We start from the raw sequence: 25,606 nt of genomic DNA on the forward strand, positions 1-25,606 counted from the left end.
TTTATCATCTTTATAGCTAATGTGGTCATAACATTTTCATAATAATATTGGGGATGTAGGCTCTTTAATTCTGTAAATTTTTCCATTTGAGAAAGTGAGTTACAAAGAAGAAAACAGTCTTATCCTGAAAATCTTGATTATGATAAAGTTATAACATTTTAAAGAAAAAAGAATAAAATGAGAAATTTTTAACTTCATGTTTTAGAGAGTACAAGAACCTGCTATCCTTACTGTTAAATGATGACTGAGCAGGAACAAGACTGTAAATTTCAGTGAAAAGCAATTTTTAAAGGTCTATTTTAAAACAATATATTGTTCCTCTGAACATACATATTTACTCTTGGGAGTTAAATTGCTTTGGAAAGACAAAATATGACTATCCACCTAAGTATTAAAGTAATTGATATCTGATCCAGAAAACTTTTCTATTAAACATTACTAAGCAGAGATCCATTACTGAATATTTATTTATTTAGCAAATAAATCTTGATATTTTCATCAAGAGGAGACAGGCTATGCTTATTGTATTACTTTATTATTATTAAAATACAACCATGCAAGAATAAGAGCTTTGCAGAATTGCATTATTTCACTAGAATATATGAATAAAAATATCAAGCAAAATCTTTATAAATGAAAACATAATAATTCTGGGGCTGGTGAATTATTATTTGTTTTATATACTCTGACTACTCCCTATGAATCTGGATTTTTCCTTAAATAAGAAAAATGGATAGCTACACTGCTAAAAATTCAGTAATTTTTTTCTCCTTGAAACATAATACAATACAGCTCTATTATAATATGGCTTTAAGATTTTGGTGTGTCTTACCATATTCCAAAAATAGTGAAGGGTGTACAGTAAGTTCCTGGGGTGTATAAACCTGGTTGTTCCACAAGGCAGATTTGAATCTTAACTCTCCTTCACCAGTCTTGCAGAAGTTATAAGGGCAATATAGTCCTAGCACCTGCAACTGAGGGGGAAGTGGGTTTTTCTAATAAGAAATCAGTAATTTAGTTGGTCTGTTCAATGCAATCATTAAAAGTGTTTAGACCGATGTATGCTTTCAGATGAACTTATTTTTATGGTTTTTTCCCTTTGCATCTGTTTTTCATGTGGAAATTCCTCGCAGAGGTGACTGTAAATTGGGAGCTGGCTAGAGAGAAACAGTGCCTGGGGGATGCCTATCATAAATATCTTCCTGCTCCTCACCACCATCTCTGCCAGCTATTGCTGGGCTCACTGCATTTTCACATGATCAAAGAGCAATGAACTCAATACTATCTAGGCTCGGTGAAGGTGACCTGAGCTGGGCAGAGTTTCTGAGTTAGTGGCATGTTTGCCAGACCTTGCTGGGAGAATTAAATGTGTTAGCCTCCAAGTTTTAATGATAATAACTACTTATCCAGCAAAACTTTGATACACAGACTCCTCATCCAAGAGATCTGAGGTACAATATTCACCTTGAAGTATAAATTACTAAAGTCGGATCCCTTCTTAGCAGCAGGTGTATTCTAGCATTACTTGGAATAGTGTCTGGAATATATGTGCTCAATAAATGTTTGATGAATAAATAAATAAGTGAGCAAACCACTTGTCTCTACTGTAGATCTTCTTCTTGTCCTGAGGATCTTGAAATTCTGGAGCATAGAGAAGGGGAAAAGAGAAATGGCAGAAAAACATAGCAAGTTGGAGACAGGGCTAGAATGACTTCCAGTCTCCAGAGGAGTAGAGATTTATAGAGTAAGACTCAGAAGGTAACTGGGTTCACAAGCCAGCATTCTGGCAGGGAAATGGAATTAGAGAGCGGCTCTAGATTGGGCCAATTTGTGTGGTACGAATGATTGGTGTACATATAAAGGGCCTATATCCCCAATATTGTTATGATAAAGCTAAAGACAACATCTGACCTTCCCTCTTCTTAAGCATTGTGACTTCACTCATCTTGGTATTGCCTGGGGGAAAACAAGCCATACCCCTAAGACTATGCACAAATAGTTAGCAACAATGGTTTCACTATCGTTCCATCCATGGCTTTGGGGAAAATTCTTTAATTATTTACAACAGAGGCAAATAATGTCATTAATGCAATAGCCTTGTTAGCCGAAAGTACAGGGTCTACAGAGCCAAGAACCTAACCAATCCCAATAAAATTTAAAATTCTAGACTGTCTTCTATACCTCCTCTTCTCCCTCTAGAAGCTCTATCTTTCTACTCTAGGTTCTCATCCAGCATTGTCATACTCTAGCAATTAGTAATTTTAAAATAATAGAAACATTAGTAACATATAATTATCTTTTCTTCTGAAGTATAAGATGTTTTAGCATGAAATGTCTTGCCAACAGTTATAATTCATCTTGATAGCAGGTTTGATGGAGTTACATGAGGCATGAATCTGGCTTATTAATGTTATTATTGTTTTTAAACTCTCAGTGGCAACAGTGCTCCTAAGTATTAATTAATCTTCATGACTTCTATGTGAAGTAGGTTAAATAGAATTAAATTCTACCAGTAGAGGGACTGGCAAACTGGTGATCTCCTCAATGAATCTCTCTTCAATGACTCTGACACTAGACATGGAGATACTAAATCTGATTGATTTTCTGTGACACTAGATAGATGTGATTTTTGTGTGCTATTAATCCACCCCAGGAAAAAATAAAAATAAAAAACACAAAAACCTTAAGATACCCATAACAAAATGATAAATGATTTATAACAATTAGCAGAAAATGTGAGTTCTGAAAAATTTTTATCTACTTTCTTAAAAAATGCTCAAGTTGAGTAATCAGCCTCAATGGGCACTGTAGCGTGCATTGTGCTTTCTTTTTTTCCCTTTCTTTGTCCTCAAATTCTCATTGTTCTTGAGGGATTCACTACTCAATTATCACTACTTAGAATTATTTAATATCTTTCTTCTGAAGAGCTTGAGGCATTGTGGAGAAAAATGACTCCATAAGACCTCAATTTGATGCTTCTATCATGCCTCTGCACTTATCAGATGGAAATAATGTAGCTCAATGGCAAGGACATGGGTTCAAATCCAATGCCTGCCACTACTGATTTGCTGTGCGTTTGAAAAGCTGTTTGTTTTCTCTGGTTATTGTTTTCTTGTTTCTAAGGAGAATCATCCCACTCCATATGTTATGGGAATAAATAACAAGATATAATGAATGTAGAGTACCTGGGAACTTAAAAGGGATCACCAACATTATTAATCATATAAATCAGTTACTTGACCCCAATACCTTGAAAAAGGGGTGAAGGGGACTTAATAGGAGGATGTGATATTTGGTATGAGCATTTAGAAATTTTACTTAACATGTAGTTATTGTTGAATGGTTCTTAATTAGTACAAGAAAATTCTTTTCTTAACTCAGAATAACACTTGTTTATAGTAGACAGTAAAAAGCATTTCTGAATGAATGAATAAAAGCAAGTGGCTTCCAAAGACAAAAAGAGGGAAAAAGGATAATACCAGTTTTGTGCCTCTATGTGCAGGTGGCTATCTAGATATCATTTTTGTACCTGTGATCCAAGAATACAGAGAAAAAAGGTTTGAGGTATGAGGTAGATGGAAGAAGGAAAGAAAGAGCAGGCACTGATTGTTGTTGCAAATGGTGTGTACATAACTGAGAAAGATTCTGCCCTGGGGATGGCTTCTTCAATCACGGCCTGAGAGGAAGCAAATAGACCATTTGGTATCAATAACAATATATAACTTTTTAAGAATGTAAAAAAGTCAAATTACCTTGTATTTTAAAAGTAAAAAAAGAATTTTACTTTTTAAGACTGTCAAACAAAATCTCATTTTTATACCCATGATTCAAGAATATACAGAAATGAGGAGGTTTGAGTTATGAGATCGATGGAGGAAGGAAAGAAAAATCAGGCACTGGGAAAAAAAATCCATCTTTGAGAAAATATTATAATGACTTAGCTAAGGATATGGGGAAAGGTGGCATTTTTACCACAAGTTATTCCTTAATTTTTTTAAAAAACCTTAGAGTTTCTAGGTTTTATCTTTCTTAAAATATAGAAACATGATAGCATGAGGAATATTGTGCTAAACTGATAGGGCTAGCCCTACTTAGAACCTTAAAATAACTTCCCATTTCAACACTTGGGATCAAAACAGCATACCCCTAAAAAAGGAACAATAAACAAATGAACCAGAAATAATGACCCTGTATTAGTTTTAATGGAACTTGAGTATCAGTTGATAAGTTGAAGATATTGAATCTTACCTGTGTAGATATATTCCACATATGCAGGATGAGTTTTTGTGAAAACCTCTTTCAGTTTTTCTATTTTATCAGCTCTGATTTTTGTTGCAAATGGTGTGTACATAACTGAGAAAGATTCTGCTCTGGTGATGGCTTCTTCAAGCATGGCCTGAGAGGAAGCAAATAAACCATTTGGCATCAATAACAATATGCGACTTTTTAAGAATAAAAAAAATAAAATTACCTTTATGGATGATTTAAAAATCTGTATACTGTACTGCAAAGATAACATATTCTTGTCTTACATATTCATTAGAATAAAATTTTGACTAGTTCTGGAAATTCTACTTCATATTAAGAAAACCAATTAAATGAAGAAAGTATATAAATAGACACATAAACTGGGCTTGCTTTAAGATAAAAATACAAATTCTACTCTCTGAAGTGTCATTCTTTTATTTGGTTTTAAAAATAAAAAGTAAATTTAAGGAAAGCATATTATTTTAGGAACAGACATTGATGAGCAATTTGTACTTTAAAAAACTAATTGAAATATCTAGATTTAAGTACTTTTTATAAATAACATAAACTTAGATAAACTACAATAGTTTTTCTTGCAATACATGGACAAGCCTCTTGGAATAAGAAATCCTTTCTCAACTTGCTTCCAGTAAATCTTTCTTTTCCTCTAGATCACAAGAGCCACTTGAGATAGGTTTGGCTATTTAAGAATTTCTTTGAATTTTCTTTGCTCATGGACCATTCTCGATAAAGCCTGCCATCACCCTAGGCTTCCTGCTTTAACAGGTCTGTTACTATTTGAAACAGAGCAAAGAGGAAGCTATGTGAAGTTTTAAAAGGAATTTAAACTTTGCCTACAACTTTTCCTTCTAATGGGACTTGAACATTGAATAAAAAGTAGGAATATCTATAGTTACCTCATTTTTCGGAAAATAGCATAAAAGCATTTTATAAAAGTACGTATTTATTTTTAGGAGTAACGTTGGTCCCTGACAACTAAGAGTGGTAACAACCAATAAGGAAAAATAATAGATTTGAACTTTCCAACAAAGAAAAAAAATAAGAAAGGGCAGTTTATATTATTATTGGCATAGTATTTTGTGAACAAGATTCTGACTGATAATAAAAGCAGTAAGTTGATTTTAAACTGTGAAGCCTAGTTTACCCTGTTCATTGTGGACTCCATTCCTCAGTGACTTCAGATGGCCTCTGTGATCACTATATTGTGTGTAAGAGGGCAGCTTTGCAAGAATTTTCTGGATACAAAGGGTCCCCCTTTATCTGAGACTCTCATTAGAAAACGATGTAAATTTTCTCATTTACATTTTACATTTGTTGTGGGGCAAATTTCTGGGTGGGTGGATGAATGCAAGAACTTACACTACTTACAGCACTGTCCTTTCCAGGTTCAGTGAACTGGAAGGGGGACAAAGACGATGATCGTGACGTCAAACCCAGAGACAGCGCTCCGGCGAGGTAGCGACGGACTGTGTGTGTCAGCAGGGCCTGGAGGCCAGTTTAGGAAGACTAACAAGGGTGATACAAGCAGCAGGCTTGGCATTTAGAGGTGTGGGTTAAGAATGAAAACAGGTGTTTAGTCACTGGGATCTCTGTTCTCAAGCAAAAATAAAGATCCTTTATATTGAGTAGGAGAATAATTGCTCCAGTGTGGTGTTTACATACGTTCATTGCTGGAATCAACCCTGGGATGGCTTATCCAGACCGAAAAAATTAAGTAGTTGTACTAGATGGGTGTGGAGTGGTGTGCTGGAGAAGCAAGCTGTGCTAGACCGCAGTTTTAAGATCATGATCGGACTTGACTGCCTTTTGTAAGCTGTTAGCTCTTGTATAGGTTTGCTAGGATTACTATAACAAAGTGTCACAGATTGGGTGGTTTAAATAACAGAAATACATTTTCTCATAGTTCCAGAGGCTAGAAGCCTGCTGTCAAGGTGTCTGCCGATTGGTTTCTCCTTAGGCCTCTGTCCTGTACTTAGATGCAGCTGTGTAGCATGCAGATGGCCATGTAGCTGCTAGTTGTGTCTTCACATGGATTTTTCCTTTGTGTTTGCTTCTATCCTAATCTCCTCGTAAGGACACCAGTCATATTAGATTAAGGCCCAGCTAAAGACCTCATTTTAGCTTAATTACCACTTTAAAGACCCTATTTGCAAATACAATCACAATCTACAACACGGGGTCAGGACTTCAGCATATGAATTTTGGGGGGACACGATTCAGCCCATAACAGTTCATAGTAACCAAATAGCTTTTCTGATGGTCTCTCTGAATATCTTGGTGAAGGGTATTTTTTGCTTTAAAATCTGAATCAAAAAATTTAGTGAAGGTATTTAATCCCCTAGTTTGCTTCCAGAAAGACATTAACAGTATCCCCAGTCAGGCCAAGATAGAAGAAAACACTTTCTCTATCCCATTTCTTTTCCAACTGCTGGCGGCTTAAGTGATGGCTGGCAGGGTAGCTTTGCTGAGCCACCTCACAGTGGGGACAGTAAGGCTTGTGCCCAAGAGCCTATACCAGCTTTTTAGTGGCAGAAGTGTAGATTCGTGTGGCAGCTTCATCTGCTCATTTAAGTCACTGTGCTCCTGGCTCGACGCCTAAGGCACTACATTCAGGCTTTCACAGGCCTCTCCTTTCAGGAGGTCTGTGCTGGAGCGGGGCCTCCTCTCTTCCCACTGAAAGCCCAGAGAAATGGGATCCTTTTGTGGCTTCTCCTTTCCAATTTGAAGATGGGTAAGGAAGTGGGTGAATTTTCAGACTGTGGATATAGAATAAAAATGGAATTCTCCAAGGAGATACTTTGTCAAAGGAAATTATTATAGCCCCAAGAAGAAATACTGAAACATAGAGTAGAAATAAGAATACAGATGACTTGTACCAGATTCTGACACATCTTCATTGTTTTAAAAATCAGTATTTTTTGTTATTCTAGCAATAGACAATCTTGAGGCTTTAAATCTGTCTCACATTGCTCTTGTAAAGGAATGGAGTAATATTTTAAATATTTGTGGTACATTATTGAATAGCTCATTAGTGAAACAATCTTGGAAGAAATTAGCTCTATTAAAACAGTAACAATTTTTGACTATCTTGGGTTAAACATCAAAATATCAGGTTTTCATTTTGTGATAGTAATAGCTTGGTAGTTTAGTGTTGGGCTTGTCTTTCATGAAGAGTCTAATATGTGCAAATTGAAAAATTATACTTATGGGTTTTTAAAAGCTAGAATATTTTGTAATAATCATGGATACTAAATATAGATTTTGATTTACCTTTTATTATCAAAGATTTTCCTTGATTTGAAAATAGAGATAGAGACCAGATGAGGAATTGCAGCTTGTAAAAAGTAAACTGTACTAAAAATGAAGGCAGATTTCAAATGATAGGTTTTATTTGACAAACATTTTCTGCAATTGAGTCATTCTTTCCTAATGTTGTGAGTTTCTCTGGTGTCAATAAATGTTGCATGTGTGAGGAACATGGGAAAACAATCAGCCCTCCTGTCCCGTTGCTAAGTGTACACTGCTGTTTATTATGCTTCGACTGCTTCTACCCAAAAAGAAACTTTGAAATGAGGTGTTTATATCTGGGGATTCTAATAATTCTCTATTGTTTTCCTCATATTTATCAAGTTTTAAAACTTATAGTTACATAGACCAGGAGTTGTATGTGGGCAGCTCATTTCCTCTACCAACAGCAGCTTACATTGATCCTTATACTTTACGCAAAAAGAGCCACTTGCTATCTCAGAAATCAACTTTCCCAGGACAACTACATAACAGAAGAGACTATTGGAGAGAGATAAACCATCAAGAGTAAAGGAAAAGCAATCAAAGTAGAGGAAAAAGATGACTAGCAAAAAAGAAAGCAACAAAATTCATCTCCCTCTTCTAACCCCAAGAGGCTTGGTTCTTCCTGGTAAATTTTTAAGAACACTCAAGGTACCCAGGACAAATCTGGCAGAAACCAAAAACCTCAAACATTTTAGGATGATGAGATTATAAATTTTTTTTCTTATTTTTTTGCTGGAGGATTTGAATAAATAGTAACTTTTTAACTATACATCCAGTGGTGGTGGTTCAGTAAGTAGAAACCTTGTCATTTCTAATCAGAAAATATGATTAAATTGTTATCAAATTATTCATTTAATGTTTCCAACATCAGAGTTGACCATAACTGCAGTAAATTACTTTCCTTACAAGATTAGATCTGGAAGGAATCTTGGGAATTTTCCAGCCCAGTTCATTGAATTAGAGGTGACTTACGTGATGTGGAGAGGCTTACGTGATTTTTCTAAGTATGAACAGCTTTTTGATTTTGTTGAATTTAGAATTAGGGTCTTAAATATTATATTTAATTTTCTATTTTGAAAATTATGGTTGTCTTGCCTCAGGGTTTCAGCCCCTGGTAAGTTCACTATGACTTTGGTGAGATGGAGAAATGACAGTGGAATGTTCATAGGGTAAAAGGGTTTATACCAGGCTTTATTCTCACAGCCTAAGTCGAGCACTAGACTCACATCTGAATCCAGCAGTCTGCAGGTCTGCAGTCCACCTCATCTCTGACTCTATCCACAGCACTGGGTGGATCTCTTTATATTGTGACTCATTCAGTTAATAACTTATTGCCTCTGGGTGTGAAAGCAGTAGCCTTGCAGCAGGCCAGTTACTCATCAACTAATTTAAAGTCAGGTGAGGATTCTGGCCATAGGAACTTCTATTTTCCCCACAATGGTTTTAACTCCTGGGTTTTACCCTCCTGTAAATATCATTTAAATTCTAAATTATTTAAATTCTAAGTTTATTTTAGTTTAGCAATATATGTGTGTGGATAAAGTGACGATTCCTATGGCAGGATTCTCACCTGGCCCTGGTTGGCTAGCTCACTGCACACCTGTGGGCAATACATTGCCATTGACTCTATATAAAGAGCTCCACCCAGTGCTCTGGGTAACAGGGTGGTATGGCTGCAGGAGAGCAGAGGCTGGAGTGGTGGCAGCACCAAGCACAGAGACTGAGATGGCTGCGGGGGTGGAGAGGACCAGAGGCAGAGACAGACTTGCTGCATGCAGCCTTGCTCCACTTGATTTGACAGGTTGCTAGTGATTGACCTGCCATCATGGGAATAAAGCTGGATATAAACCCTTTCACCGCAAGAAGCATCCACTGTCATTTCTTTGGTCCCATTGAATCCACAGCAAACTTGTCCAGGGTTGAAACCCACCGGCAAGACAATGTGTCATAGAATTTTAGAATGTGTATATATACATGTATATATATATATACTTGTCTCCTGGGCACATGGTTAGGCATTATTCAGATTCCCTGGCAGTTAAGTGTGGCCTCGCAGCTGAGTGCAGGTCAATGGAATGCAGCTGGTAATGATACTCTTTCCAGTCCTGGCCCATAAAACCCTCCTATGTGATCCTCTCTTTTCTTTCCCTAATGACTGCCTGAAGGTGGAGGACTGCCGGGCATGCAGGAAGATGGACTTACATGATGGAAGCAGTGAGGGTTGTCATGTCACTAACTGGAGGAGAACCAATCAGGAACAACCGCATGGACTACAGAATGAGTAAGAAATCAAGTTTCATTTTTTTAAGTTGCTGAAATTCTGGAGTCATTTATTGTAGCCATTAGTTTATCCTAATATACAACAATAAGGGAAAATTGGGGTCTCTCCCATAATCCACTTTTTCCACTGAACTTTATGTACTATTAAAAAACAGAGGGGAGGCGGAGCCAACATGGCGGCGTGAGTAGGACAGTGGGAATCTCCTCCCAAAAACATATATACTTTTGAAAATACAACAAACACAACTAGCCCTAAAACAGAGACCAGAAGACGCAGGACAGTGGCCAGACTGCAGCTACACCAGCGAGAATGCAGCGACTGGTGAAAGGGGTAAGATACAAGCCCCGGCCCGGCGGGACCCGAGCGCCCCTCCCCCCAGCTCCCGGCGGGAGAAGAATAGGCAGAGCGGGAGGGAGACGGAGCCCAGGACTGCCGAACACCGAGCCCCAGCCATCCGGGCCAGAGCGCAGACACAGTATATGCCCAGGGGGCCCTGGATACTGGGGGAACAGGGAGTAAGACCTCTGAGCGGGTGCTGAAGCTGATGCCCCTGTGACAAAGAAAAGCGGGGGCTTTTTGAAAGTCTTAAAGGGACAGGGACTTAACAGCTTGACGGAAACAACCCAGGTCACAGTACAGCAGCTGGAAATCACAGGGAAAACCGGGTGCACTAACCCCCTGGGCAACAGCTCTGAGACCCCTCACGGAGGCAAACAGTCGAGCAGCCCCCCCATCCATCACCCCACCGGGCGCTGCGAAAGCAGAGAAGTAGCCTGAGACAAATTCCGCCCACAGAAAGGGAAATTTCTCCCTCCCGGCCAGGCAAGACACAAAGACCCACTCTACACGCAATTACCCAACACAAGCCACTAGGGGTCGCAGTTGTCCCAGTAAAGAAAGGCCAGTAGCAAGTGAAAATTTTGGCCCTCCCAGCTGACAGTCAATAGCACCTGTCAACATGAAAAGGCAAAAAAATATGATCCAGACAAGACTAACCCAGACAGCTTCAGCATCTGCTACATCTTCCCCTGAGAAGGAATCTGGGGAGATAGATTTAGCCAGTCTACCTGAAAAAGAATTCAAAACAAAAGTCATAACCATGCTGATGGACTTGCAGAGAAATGTGCAAGAACTAAGGAAGGAGAATTCAGAAATAAAACAAGCTCTGGAAGGACTTCAAAACAGAATGGACGAGATGCAAGAGACCATTAATGGACTAGAAAACAGAGAACAGGAACGCAGAGAAGCTGATGCAGAGAGAGATAAAAGGATCTCCAGGAATGAAAGAATTTTAAGAGAGCTGAGTGATCAATATAAAAGAAATAATATAAGAATCATAGGCATTCCAGAAGAAGTAGAGAGAGAAAAGGGGATAGAAAATGTCTTTGAAGAAATAATTGCTGAAAATTTCCCCAAACTAGGGGAAGAAATGGCCTCTCAGACCACAGAGGTACACAGAACTCCCATGACAAGGGATCCAAGGAGGGCAACACCAAGACACATAATAATTAAAATGGCAAAGATCAAAGACAAGGACAAAGTATTACAAGCAGCCAGAGAGAAAAAAAAGGTTACCTACAAAGGAAAACCCATCAGGCTATCATCAGACTTCTCAACAGAAACCCTACAGGCCAGAAGAGAATGGCATGATATACTTAATGCAATGAAACAGAAGGGCCTCGAACCAAGACTACTGTATCCAGCACGAATATCATTTAAATATGAAGGAGGGATTAAACAATTCGCAGACAAGCAAAAGTTGAGGGAATTTGCCTCCCACAAACCACCTCTACAGGGCATCCTACAGGGACTGCTCTAGATGGGAGCACTCCTAAAAAGAGCACACAACAAAACACCCAACATATGAAGAAGGGAGGAGGAGGAATAAGAAGGGAGAGAAATAAAGAATCATCAGATTGTGTTTATAATAGCTCAACAAGCGAGTTAAGTTAGACAGTAAGACAGTAAAAAAGCTAACCCTAAACCTTTGGTAACCACAGACTTAAAGCCTGCAATGGCAATAAATTCATACCTTTCAATAATCACCCTAAATGTAAATGGACTGAATGCACCAATCAAAAGACACAGAGTAATAGAATGGATAAAAAAGCAAGATCCATCCATATGCTGCTTACAAGAGACTCACCTCAAACCCAAAGACGCGCACAGACTTAAAGTCAAGGGATGGAAAAAGATATTTCAAGCAAACAACAGAGAGAAGAAAGCAGGTGTTGCAATTCTGGTATCAGACAAAACAGACTTCAAAATAAAGAAAGTAACAAAAGACAAAGAAGGACATTACATAATGATAAAGGGCTCAGTCCATCAAGAGGATATAACCATTATAAATATATATGCACCCAATACAGGAGCACAAAACATACCTGAAACAAATATTAAAAGAACTAAAGGAGGAAATAGAATGCAATGCATTCATTCTAGGAGACTTCAACACACCACTCACTCCAAAGGACAGATCCACCAGACAGAAAATAAGTAAGGACACAGAGGCACTGAACAACACACTAGAACAGATGGACCTAATAGACATCTACAGAACTCTACATCCAAAAGCAACAGGATACACGTTCTTCTCAAGTGCACATGGAACATTCTCCAGAATAGACCACATACTAGGACACAAAAAGAGCCTCAGTAAATTCCAAAAGATTGAAATCCTACCAACCAACTTTTCAGACCACAAAGGCATTAAACTAGAAATAAACTGTTCAAAGAAAGCAAAAAGGCTCACAAACACATGGAGGCTAAACAACACGCTCCTAAATAATCAATGGATCAATGACCAAATCAAAATGGAGATCCAGCAATATATGGAAACAAATGACAACAACAACACTAAGCCCCAACTTCTGTGGGACGCAGCAAAAGCAGTCTTAAGAGGAAAGTATATAGCACTCCAAGCATATTTAAAAAAGGAAGAGCAATCCCAAATGAACGGTCTAATGTCACAACTATCAAAATTGGAAAAAGAAGAACAAATGAGGCCTAAGGTCAGCAGAAGGAGGGACATAATAAAGATCAGAGAAGAAATAAATAAAATTGAGAAGAATAAAACAATAGCAAATATCAATGAAACCAAGAGCTGGTTCTTCGAGAAAATAAACAAAATAGATAAGCCTCTAGCCAGACTTATTAAGAGGAAAAGAGAGTCAACACAAATCAACAGTATCAGAAATGAGAAAGGAAAAATCACAACAGATCCCGCAGAAATACAAAGAATTATTAGAGACTACTATGAAAACCTATATGCTAACAAGCTGGGAAACCTAGGAGAAATGGACAACTTCCTAGAAAAATACAACCTTCCAAGACTGACCCAAATAGAAACAGAAAATCTAAACAGACCAATTACCAGCAACGAAATTGAAGCGGTAATCAAAAAACTACCAAAGAACAAAACCCCCGGGCCAGATGGATTTACCTCGGAATTTTATCAGACATACAGGGAAGACATAATACCCATTCTCCTTAAAGTTTTCCAAGAAATAGAAGAGGAGGGGACACTCCCAAACTCATTCTATGAAGCTAACATCACCCTAATACCAAAACCAGGCAAAGACACCACCAAAAAAGAAAACTACAGACCAATATCCCTGATGAACGTAGACGCAAAAATACTCAACAAAATTTTAGCAAACCGAATTCAAAAATACATCAAAACCATCGTACACCATGACCAAGTGGGATTCATCCCAGGGATGCAAGGATGGCACAACATTCGAAAGTCCATCAATATCATCCACCACATCAACAAAAAGAAAGACAAAAACCACATGATCATCTCCATAGATGCTGAAAAAGCATTTGACAAAGTTCAACATCCATTCATGATAAAAACTCTCAGCAAAATGGGAATAGAGGGCAAGTACCTCAACATAATAAAGGCCATGTATGATAAACCCACAGCCAACATTATACTGAACAGCGAGAAGCTGAAAGCATTTCCTCTGAGATCGGGAACTAGACAGGGATGCCCACTCTCCCCACTGTTATTTAACATTGTACTAGAGGTCCTAGCCACGGCAATCAGACAAAACACAAAAATACAAGGAATCCAGATTGGCAAAGAAGAAGTTAAACTGTCACTATTTGCAGATGACATGATACTGTACATAAAAAACCCTAAAGACTCCACCCCAGAACTACTAGAACTGATATCGGAATACAGCAAAGTTGCAGGATACAAAATCAACACACAGAAATCTGTGGCTTTCCTATATACCAACAATGAACCAACAGAAAGAGAAATCAGGAAAACAACTCCATTCACAATTGCATCAAAAAAAATAAAATACCTAGGAATAAACCTAACCAAAGAAGTGAAAGTCTTATATTCTGAAAACTACAAATCACTCTTAAAAGAAATTAAAGGGGACACTAACAGATGGAAACGCATCCCATGCTCATGGCTAGGAAGAATTAATATCGTCAAAATGGCCATCCTGCCCAAAGCAATATACAGATTTGATGCAATCCCTATGAAACTACCAGCAACATTCTTCAATGAACTGGAACAAATAATTCAAAAATTCATATGGAACCACCAATGACCCCGAATAGCCAAAGCAATCCTGAGAAAGAAGAATAAAGTAGGGGGGATCTCACTCCCCAACTTCAAGCTCTATTATAAAGCCATAGTAATCAAGACAATTTGGTACTGGCACAAGAGCAGAGCCACAGACCAATGGAACAGACTAGACAATCCAGACATTAACCCAGACATATATGGTCAATTAATATTTGATAAAGGAGCCATGGTCATACAATGGCGAAATGACAGTCTCTTCAACAGATGGTGCTGGCAAAACTGGACAGCTACATATAGGGGAATGAAACTGGACCATCGTCTAACCCCATATACAAAAGTAAACTCAAAATGGATCAAAGACCTGAATGTAAGTCATGAAACCATTAAACTCTTGGAAGAAAACATAGGCACAAACCTCTTAGACATAAACATGAGTGACCTCTTCTTGAACATATCTCCCCGGGCAAGGAAAACAACAACAAAAATGAACAAGTGGGACTATATTAAGCTGAAAAGCTTCTGTACAGCAAAAGACACCATCAATAGAACAAAAAGAAACCCTACAGTATGGGAGAATATCTTTGAAAATGACACATCCGATAAAGGCCTGACGTCCAGAATATATAAAGAGCTCACACGCCTCAACAAACAAAAAACAAATAACCCAATTAAAAAATGGGCAAAGGAACTGAACAGATGGTTCTCCAAAAAAGAAATACAGATGGCCAACAGACACATGAAAAGATGCTCCACATCGCTAATTATCAGAGAAATGCAAATTAAAACTACAATGAGGTATCACCTCACACCAGTAAGGATGGCTGCCATCCAAAAGACAAACAACAAAAATGTTGGCGAGGCTGTGGAGAAAGGGGAACCCTCCTACACTGCTGGTGGGAATGTAAACTTGTTCAACCATTGTGGAAAGCAGTATGGAGGTACATCAAAATGCTCAAAACAGACTTACCATTTGACCCAGGAATTGCACTCCTAGGAATTTACCCTAAGAATGCAGCAATCAAGTATGAGAAAGATCAGTGCACCCCTTTGTTTATCGCAGCACTATTTACAATAGCCAAGAATTGGAAGCAACCTAAATGTCCATCGATAGATGAATGGATAAAGAAGATGTGGTACATATACACAATGGAATACTACTCAGCCATAAGAAAAGGGCAAATCCAACCATTTGCAGCAACATGGATGGAGCTGGAGGGTATTATGCTCAGTGAAACAAGCCAAGCAGAGAAAGAGAAATACCAAATGATCTCACTCATCTGTGGAGTATAAGAACAAAGGAAAAACTGAAGGAACAAAACAGCATCAGAATCACAGAACTCAAGAATGGACTAACAGGTACCAAAGGGAAAGGGACTGGGGAGGATGGGTGGGTAGGGAGGGATAAGGGGGGGAGAAATGGGGGGTATTAAGATTAGCATGCATAGGGTGGTGGGAGAAAGGTGAGGGCTGTACAACACAGAGAAGACAAGTAGTGATTCTACAGCATTTTGCTATGCTAATGGACAGTGACTGTAAAGGGGTATATAGGGGGGACCTGGTATAGGGGTGAGCCTAGTAAACAAAGTATTCATCATATAAGTGTAGATTAATGATACCAAAAAAAAAAAAAAAGGCAGTTCCTGTGTGGTGACCTCCAATGAATTCTACACAAGGGTATAAAGGGCATATAAAAGTGTAGGCAAAGGGTCTGTTTGTGTTTATACAGAGGATCAAAGCCTAATTGGGCTACCCCGAAAATGAACTAAGAAACGATATGAAAGAGAACTTCCAACATCAGCACTCTCGGGAAGACTCATGCCAGAAGATGATCATCAAAAAACCCCAACAAAGATCCACGCACTGCTACAGCTGTAGATGCACTCATCCCACCAGCTCCTGGACTTGCCATGGGAATGAAGGAGATATCTAAGCTGGCCTGTGCATACAGTAAAACAACAAATTTGACTGGATATATACTGTTGGAACTCAACCAAGAATTAGGAGAAGTGCAAATTGTAGCGCTCCAAAATCTTACAACTACAGACTATTTACTGTTAAAAGAACATATGGGATGTGAACAGTGCCCAGGAATGGGTTGTTTTAATTTGTCTGATTTTTCTCAAACTATTCAAATTCAGTTAGATAATAACCATCATATCATTGATAAGTTTTCACAAATGCCTAGGGTGCCTAACTGGTTTTCTTGGTTTCACTGGAGATGGCTGGTAATTACAGATATGCTTTGGTTATGTAACTATACTCCTATTATGTTAATGTGTGTGCGCAATTTAAGTAGTAGCTTAAAATCTATACATGCTGAAGTTACTCTACAAGAAGATATGTCAAAGAAATAATCAATCTTCCCATGTTTTCTCCCGCCTGCTACTTCTATAGCTTTTCTTCTTCCTTCCTAATTACAACGAATTCTTAAATAGAATTCGTGCCTCATATCAAATTTACCGAGTATCATAACTCCTCCAAGTGGTAAAGATACCTCAAGACAAATGCTGGGCATAGAAGCCACAGGGCATAAATATGCAAAGAAGTAAAAAGCTAACCTTTTCAAACAATAAGGCTTCTCTCTCACTTACCAACTTTACATTTCCCTGTATGGCCCCGGAAGATGACTGGTTAGCCAGAGACGGGTAAGATTCCTCAAGGGAGGAACAACCTAAGACAGGCACAGTCGCAGGGGGGTCATCAGGTGAGAAATTGGGGATCAACAGAGGTGAGGCTTAGAACCTCACCCTCCCTGTTCTGAGAGAAATCTTCTGCATACGTGGATGTTTTATTGCCCTTGTCTAGCTTGGATTAACACATAGTCTACAGGCACACACCTGATCATCTACATTTGCTCTCTTACAACACTAAACTATGTTTTCTACCTTTATGTTGTATCTACCTACCACTTCAGCATCTTATTAAAAATAATAAAGAGAGAAATGTGGTATCCACATATAAATCAAGTATAAAAATCAAATGTGTATTCATATTTGAACTGACTGTTTATAGTTCACAATGCATGAGCAAAACCAAAAGTTTCTGTGATGACTGCCCTTGTACTGTTCACCATGTAACTTATTCACTATGTAAGAATTTGTTCTCCATGTAAGAACTTGTTCGTTATGCTTCAGAAGATTGGAGACTGACGAAAATTAGGCTTGGGGTGGATTAATGATTGTGCATTGAGCATTGACTCCCCTATACAGAATTTTATTGTTGTTAACAACCATTTGATCAATAAATATGAGAGATGCCCTAACAACAACAACCAAGAAAAAGTACACACTTCCAATTGTAAAATAAATAAGTAACCGGGATGTAATGTATAGCATAAGGAATATAGTCAAAATATTGTAACAACTTGGTATGGTGATAGCTGGTACTTAGAATTATCATGTATATAAATGTTGAATCACTGTGTTGTACACCTGAAACTAATGTAATGTAATACTGTGTGTCAACTACCCTTCAATAAAAAAATGGACAAAGAAAAAAAAAAAACTGAGGGAAAAAACCTAGTATTCTAAGAGATAAAATAACTTTTCATTTAGCAGTGTGCTAATGTTTTGCATATTTCCTTTAATCCTCATAAAGTCCATCTAAGTAGGTATTACAGTGAATGAACGTTATGATTTCATCAGTTTACTTTCAGAGTTAACACTGGATTCAAAGGAAGCAGTGCTATACTTGTAAACTGTGAATGATTGAGATGGGAACCTTTAGTCTTTACTGACTAATATAGATGTTATTCCATCAATAATGATGTAATATTGAACAATGACTAGAATTTTCTAGAAAATGGAAAAACAAAATTTTGTGAGCAGTAATTTTCCAATTTAATCCCTTTGAGTATATGTTTAAAGTGAAAAAAATTCAATTTTCTTGATATTTAGAATTTACCCAAGGAGCAGATTTTTCCTAAACAGCAGAATATCTTATCTGGAGACCTTTCTATGAACTTATTCACTGTATCATCTATGCAATAACCAGGATTGACATTTTTATGATTTTACTAATAATAATTGTGTGTCAGAATAAAATATGTAATAATTGTTTGTCCCTGTCTTGATCAACATTTTAATGCTGAAATATTACCTTGGATATACAAGAGTTCTTTTATTAAGCAGCCTCCACTGAAAGTTCTGCACTTTTCTAATATAAGGAAATATTTGGCAGCTTTGTCATTACATTTATCAGACCAGTGATGTGAAAGTTGTAACTATCTTCACGCAGTTTAAATCAAGGTATTTAAATTTTTATTTGCATTATCTGGAAATGACCAAAGATTGTTATGAACAGGCTACTCGTATCAAGGTAAGCAAATTCTTATATAGCTGTTTTGCATTATCTGCTTTGCAATCTCTCCTGTTTAAAAACAGTCATAACAAATATTTTAAATTTGAAAATATTTTAGTTTTGCTGTTTATGTGAGTGCTATACAATTTTAGAACATATATATTTATGTATATATATCTAAATATTGTGTGTGTGTATACTGCTGTCTGCTGTCTGGTCTGGTTAGGGTTAGGGTTAAGGTTTTGATTATGTATGATGCTTCCATTAGCTGGACAAACTTAAAATTTACCCTGTATACATTTTTAATCATTTATATTTTGTAGCAAAATTTTACTTCCATATCCCTTCAGCCGAGAACTAAAGAGATGGAAGGCATCTAAGAATCTATTTTAAAAATCACTCAGTTTTATAGCCAAGGAAACAGGCTTGGTGAGTTCTGGTGACTCACCTGAGGTCACAAAAGTAGAGACTGAAGCAAGACAAGAACCTGTTTCCCAAACCAATGCTTCCTCCACTCTCTCTTACACTGAGTGGCCTCTTGTCCTTGTAATTAGATTGTAAGGTCCTGAAAGTATAAGATCACATATTACTTTCCCCCCTTTTTTTCCATGAGTGTCTTATATCTGTCTTCAGAGACAACAAAAATTTGATTCTAATACTTACAGAGAAACAAATGGACCACATCAAACCAAGATCAGGTCAAGATCCCCTTCACAGCAGTAATCATAGCATAAACCAGAATGTTCATCTTCCACACCTACTGGCCACAATAACACTGTTTTGTCCACTGGGCCATTCATAAGATTTATGATATGCTATCAATTAGCACACTTGTCTCAAAGAGAAACATTACAAAAACTAAATGAAAGGCTTCTCCACAGGGTAAGTTAAGTAATAATGTGCTTGGGGTTGGTCTAGATTATTTAATGGCAAAGCACAAATATATTTTTTTCTTACTTGTTATTCCCTTTTTTTAAATTAAAGCACCATTGATATACAATCTTATGAAGGTTTCACGTAAGCAACGTTGCGGTTTCAACACTCACCCATATTATCAAGTCCTCACCCCCCTTTAAAGCACATGTAATTTATAAATAGAATATAAAGTATGTTCTTGTTCTAAGGGATAATTTTCCGAATAGTTTCCTGCTTGCATGTTAGAGAAACACCAGCTGATAAAAACTCAGAGTTATAAGTGGGAGTTTCCGCAGCCTTCAGACTCTTTAGGACATACCAGAGCTTTTCTTCTTGGTGACTTAAAATGAATTACCAAAATCTATCAGGAACAAAGAGCTACATTACCTGTAATTATTTCATAATTCCATCGCTATACTTTGTTTAGTAATATGAAGGTAGGTATTCCTTTCCTAACTGTATCTTGTTTTCTGATGTGTTTCTTGACTGGTAGTTTAGGTAGGAGTAAGGCTCCCTGCTTTTTAAAAAGCACACAGCTATTTAATAGCACGCCTGGGAGAAGAACCCCGTGACCTGGTTCCTAGACTTGTACTGATTTTTACACCAAGAATTTGTTTTTATACCTCTTGGGCTACTATGCAAGAAGACTTCGAGTGGAAAAGTCAAGGACATTGAAAAAGTGTTTACTGGAGAAGGAGCTGAAAGAATCCAAGGGTGTTTAATTTGGGGATAAGACATAGGTTGCAGGAACTTACTTTCTGTTATCACAAAGCAAACTGCTCTTGTACACTATCTGTGTAGACTTTAATTCACTGATAAATCTGTAAAACTTGTTTGTTAATTAAATGAGGGTTCACTGTGCATTGGCTAAGTGCTGTAGATAAACTACTGTTTACTTGTTAAGACAGCACTGGAAAATGGGCATTATTCTCCCATTTTATGGAAGAGTACACCTAGTCTTTTTATTATACAATATGCAGTAGTTCACATGACTACTTTGTGACGGAGCTGGGATTCAAGTCAGTTCTCTCTCAGTCGGAGCCCTGCGCTCTGAGTCATAATCCCCTCTGCTGTGGTAACCACTAGTCACTTCTCAATGTCTATGAGTCTACTGCTATCTTGCTCATTTTATTTTGTTTTGCTTTTGGATTCCACAAATAAGTGAAATTATATGGTATTTGTCTTTCTCCACATGGCTTATTTCACTTAACGTAATACCCTTTAGGTCCAACCATGTTGTCGCAAATGGCAAAATTTCTTTTTTATGGCTGGATAATATTCCATTGTGTTTGTGCACCATCTCCTTTATCCAGTCATCCATTGATGGTCACTTTGGTTGCTTCCATATCTTGGCTATTGTAAATAATGTGGCAATAATCATAGGGGTGCACATATCTTTTTGAATCAAGGATCTTGTTTTCTTCAGGCAAATTCCTAGAAGTAGGATTACTGGGTAGTATAGTATTTCTTCTTTTAGTTTTCTGAGGAACCTCCATACTGCCTTCCATAGTGGCTGTACCAATTTACATTCCTACCAACAGTGTAGGAGGGTTCCCTTTTCTCCACATCCTTGCCAATGCTTATTATTTCTTGTGTTTTGGGTAGTGGCCATTCTGACTGGTGTGAGGTGACATCTCATTGTGGTTTTGATTTACATTTCCCTGAGATTAGTGATGTGGAGCATCTTTTCATGTGCTATCAATATTTCTTGTTTGGAAAAATTTTCAGATCCTTTGCCCATTTTTTAATCAGGTTATTTGTTTTTTGGTGTTGAGTCATATGAGTTCTTAATATATTTTGGGTGTTAACCCCTTATAGTATAAATCATTTACAAATATATTCTCCCATATTGTAGGTTGTCTTTTTGTTTTGTAAATGGTGTCCTTTGTTGTACAGAAGCATTTTAGTTTGATGTGGTCCCACTTGTTCATTTTTTTATTTTGTTTCCCTTGCCCAAGGAGAGGTGTCCAGGAAAAAATTGCTCATGCTTATGTTTGAGATTTCTGCCTGTGTTTTCTTCTAAAAATTTTATGGCTTCATGTCTTACATTTAGATCTTTACTCCCCCATAATTTCATTTTTCCCTCAAGTTTCAGCTGTGCCTGGCAACCAGATACCTCTTCTTTTTCTTTCTTATTTCTCTTGTTGGTCTAGAATTAATCTCTTCCAGGCTGTGGCTCCTCCCAGAGGCCTTTATATTTTAGAAGGCAGCAGATTGCAGGAGGATGGTATTATGGGGCAGGTAGCTTCCTGTGCAACTTGCCATCATCAGGATGTCTCAGAAGGGGGGTAATTGCATCCATGAAAAATGAGATAGACTTGTCAAAAAAAAAAAAATATATATATATATATATATACTCATTCTGTGACAATGACAACAAACTACAACCTCAGGTGATATTGAATGAAATGAAATGAGTGCTAGCTTCAAGAGACCTGCCAACTATGTCCCAGTAATCTGCATCCAGTTTTCAGCTGGGTCTCTGATTTGTGTCTTATATATGACTGTTGAAACAGACCAAACCCAAATGATGAAAAATGAATAAAATGAAGGCTTGCCATGCTAATTATAGTATTTCCCATCCCTTTAGGTTTGGGTTTGAAAGAGTCCTTGAAATGTTTTCTGGAGGTTATTTTCCCTTATATGCTATTGTTTCTTGGTTTAGACTGCACTGTATAAAATAGCACCTTGGCTTTCTTGATAAAATTAGATTATCTTAACAGTTACGTTATGATCCTGAGAAAAAGTCAATCATGCCATGTGTTAAAGGTTGACATTTAAAATGCCAAAGTCTTATTATTTGAAAGGGGGGAGATTATGAAAAAGAAAATGATTTAGCCAGGAACTATAGTACAGGTAGAGTAGTCTTCAAAAACTACTGAGGAAAATACAACCATACAAATTCAAGAAAATAGAAGAATTCATTTTTAATTGGTGTGCAATACCTTCAAAAGGATGGCTGAATATAAATAAAAACATTAAAAAACTTTGAGCTTAACAGATTATTTTATACCTGGGTGAACATAGCTTAAAAAATTTCGTGAATTCATGGAGTAGTTACTTTACATCTCCAACTGCTAAAAAATGTGACCTCAATTTCCCTGCAAGGTTTTAAATCAATAACCCACAAAAATCTAAAGGAACTATAAAAGATAATCATAAAACCCTCTAAATTTGGTTTTGCTTATAACAATTTTTGATTATCAGATGCAAACAAAAACGAAGGAATCAAAATGTTCACAAATTTAAACTGGAAAGTAAAGCCTCTATGTAAACAAAATAACCTCATGGTAACCTAGCAGAATAGCCCCAGGACACGTGGGAATCAAACAGTTATACCCAAATTTGTTCAAGTAAAAGAAAGCCCAAATTGCCTTAAATCTCTGAAACTCATATCATTCTCAAATGAGAGAAAATGAAAAGAAATTAGAAGGTTACTTTTTTTCTCTCTTAGGAACCATGAGAAACTCAAAGAGCTTTTTAGGAGAGAAAAAAAGAGAAGTAAAAGCTGACTCTATCTAAATGGTGTGGACTCCATCACCGGATATTACCGCAAAACCAGACTGACACCATTAAAAAAAATTATATGTATAAAAGAGTTTTTATGTGTGTGTGTGTGTGTATATATATATATATATTCACACACATATAAAATATAAATTATATAATTATATATATACACATATAATACACACGGACACATACATGTATGAAGAAGAGTTCTAAGTATTTCTTAGGAACGACTGAGGATTAATTTTCTTGCTTGATACAATGCCACTATTTTCCAACAAGGTGCTCGTATTGTCAACTTGCATAGAAAGCTGAAGTACAAGTGAGTTATGCCTCCCCCTGCAGGTCATACTCAGACATTACACTTCCTCCAAATTCTAAAATGATGTGGATGCCTGACATTGTTTTAGTAGGAGAAAAAAGCTGTAGGAATTAGGGCTTTAAAGGCCACCAACCTCTGAAAAGGCGGCTCTGTAACTAAAATTCATACTGAGGTGAAGTAATTAAATGGTTGATTCTTGTCCTGTACCTGTGGGGTTGAGGAGGAGGGACAGTGTGGGAGAAAGGCGGGATGGGGCAGGAAAAAGGCTACCTCGCCTACTTAGTCTCACCAAATACATATAACAGTATTGAAATGCACATAGGGCTTTGAAGTGTTCATGGTTCAGGTTCCTCCCTCCCTCCCTTCCTTCCTGCTTCCTTTCCTTCCTTCCTTCCTAATGCGTGAGATAGTCACAGAACATCAGTTGAAGAACTACATAAAACCATACAATTAGAGAATAATGTCGTGGTCACTGTTTTCTTCATAGGAACGCTCAACCTTGGATCAAATACATACCTCAATTATATCTTTCATTTAAAAGTGAACCTCTCCTACTGGCATGCTACCTCAAATAGCATCAAAGCAAAATGAAACACAGAGAGCATTTAACAACTCTGGTAACCATGGAAACATATCATTAAAGAATATATAAACAGGAATGAATAATTAGACTAGAAATTCATTTCTACATTTATCTTCTTGCATGACCCAGGAGAGGAAGCTCTCTTTTACTTCTCATCTCACTTTGGAACTTCCTCTTTTGCCTGTCTTCTAACTGAAAGATATGAGAATTCATGAAATGAGAATTTTATTATTGCCTAGCTTAATGGACAAATCCCTTTGTAGGCAAGTGACTAGAAACTATTACAATGCCCATTGTTGTCTAGTTGTAACACTGAAATGCAGATAAGATCCTGAAGCAGCCAAGGAGTTTGCTTTGGGGAGGGGAGGTGGGCAGGAAAGTCTGAATTACCTCATGGTGAGAAGGGGCAAGCAGTTGTTAACCTTTAAAGATGGGAAGCGCAGGTTGTCTCACTTACTGGAGGCATCTATACAGCGGGAAAACTGAGGGGCACATCTAGGGCTTTTGGGTTTTGTTGGTTGCATTGTCAGGTAGGCAGCATGATCTGTGCAGCTCACCTGACACTCCACCCCTGCACCCAGGGAAGCCCTAGGTAGACTCTATGGTAGTCCAAGCTGGCCATTACCTTAAACACTTATAAATGGCCTTGGAGACCATCCAGGCCAGGCCTGTGCATCAGAATCACCAGGGGACAGTAGACAAATAGAGTTTTCAGGACCTCACCCACCTCCAGGAATTGAATATTTTAAATATTTTCCCATTGACTCTAATGCAGTTGGTCACTAGACCCGTGTTTGAGAACCACTGACTGAGGCCAACTTCCTCATCACACAGCAGCTAAAGTCTGGAGCAATTGTGCTAGATTGAATTGTTGGTCTCAGTTTTCCCCTCCCTGTAGCATTATCATATCCTCACCTTTGTGGTTTTGTAGTGAGCAGAGAATCTTCCCCCTTGCTTGGGGCAAATGGGATGTTAGCTGGTATGGTATGAGCAGAGGCTTGAAATGTGCTTACATGGTTTTGCTTCCTCTCTTAGAATGCTGCATTTTGCCATAGGAAGAACAGCTATCAGACAGCTATTGGTCATAGAAAGATGAGAGACATATGGATTCCACTTAGGCCTCTGCAGCTTGAAGCAAAACCTAGTCAAGCCCAGTCAAGACTAGCCTAGATCAGTTAGAACCAAGCCAACCTGCTTATTGTAAGTCACCGAGCTTTACAGTGTTTGTTATATGGCATTATTGTAGCAGTAGTGAACTAATACAGAAATGAAACGACATATCCAAAGCTGATTTGTAGCACTGGAACTCGAAGTTACATCCTGTGACTCTCCGGCCTGGCTTCTTCTGTTCTATATTGCCAGTTTCCTCCTGCTTCTTTCTTTCATAGAGTCAAGCACAGACATCCATTGCCTTTGTAAGGTCCTTTTCCTCAACCTACAGTCCCTGTATTCCAGAACATCATCACCTTTCCTCATCGTACCTGGCATTCTGTCATCTTTCCTCATCAAAACCTACCTTTTATTTCATGTTGTTCCCTCAGGGTCCTGTTTTCATGTTTCCAAAGAAACTAAGAAAGAAGTCTCAAA

At 37.7% G+C, this 25,606-nt stretch overlaps 1 protein-coding gene across 1 annotated transcript in view; it reads right to left on the reverse strand.

The window, feature by feature from the left end:
• The window catches only part of SPATA16 (spermatogenesis associated 16), a 203,872-nt gene that overhangs the window by 43,366 nt on the left and 134,900 nt on the right, over positions 1–25,606 (reverse strand). The window contains exon 5 of the mRNA XM_036930913.2: positions 4,249–4,396. Coding sequence (XP_036786808.2) covers positions 4,249–4,396 — 148 coding nt within the window. The remainder of the gene's footprint in view (positions 1–4,248; positions 4,397–25,606) is intronic.

The sequence above is a fragment of the Manis pentadactyla genome, chromosome 1 (assembly GCF_030020395.1).
Source record: "Manis pentadactyla isolate mManPen7 chromosome 1, mManPen7.hap1, whole genome shotgun sequence".
Classification (NCBI taxonomy): domain Eukaryota; kingdom Metazoa; phylum Chordata; class Mammalia; order Pholidota; family Manidae; genus Manis; species Manis pentadactyla.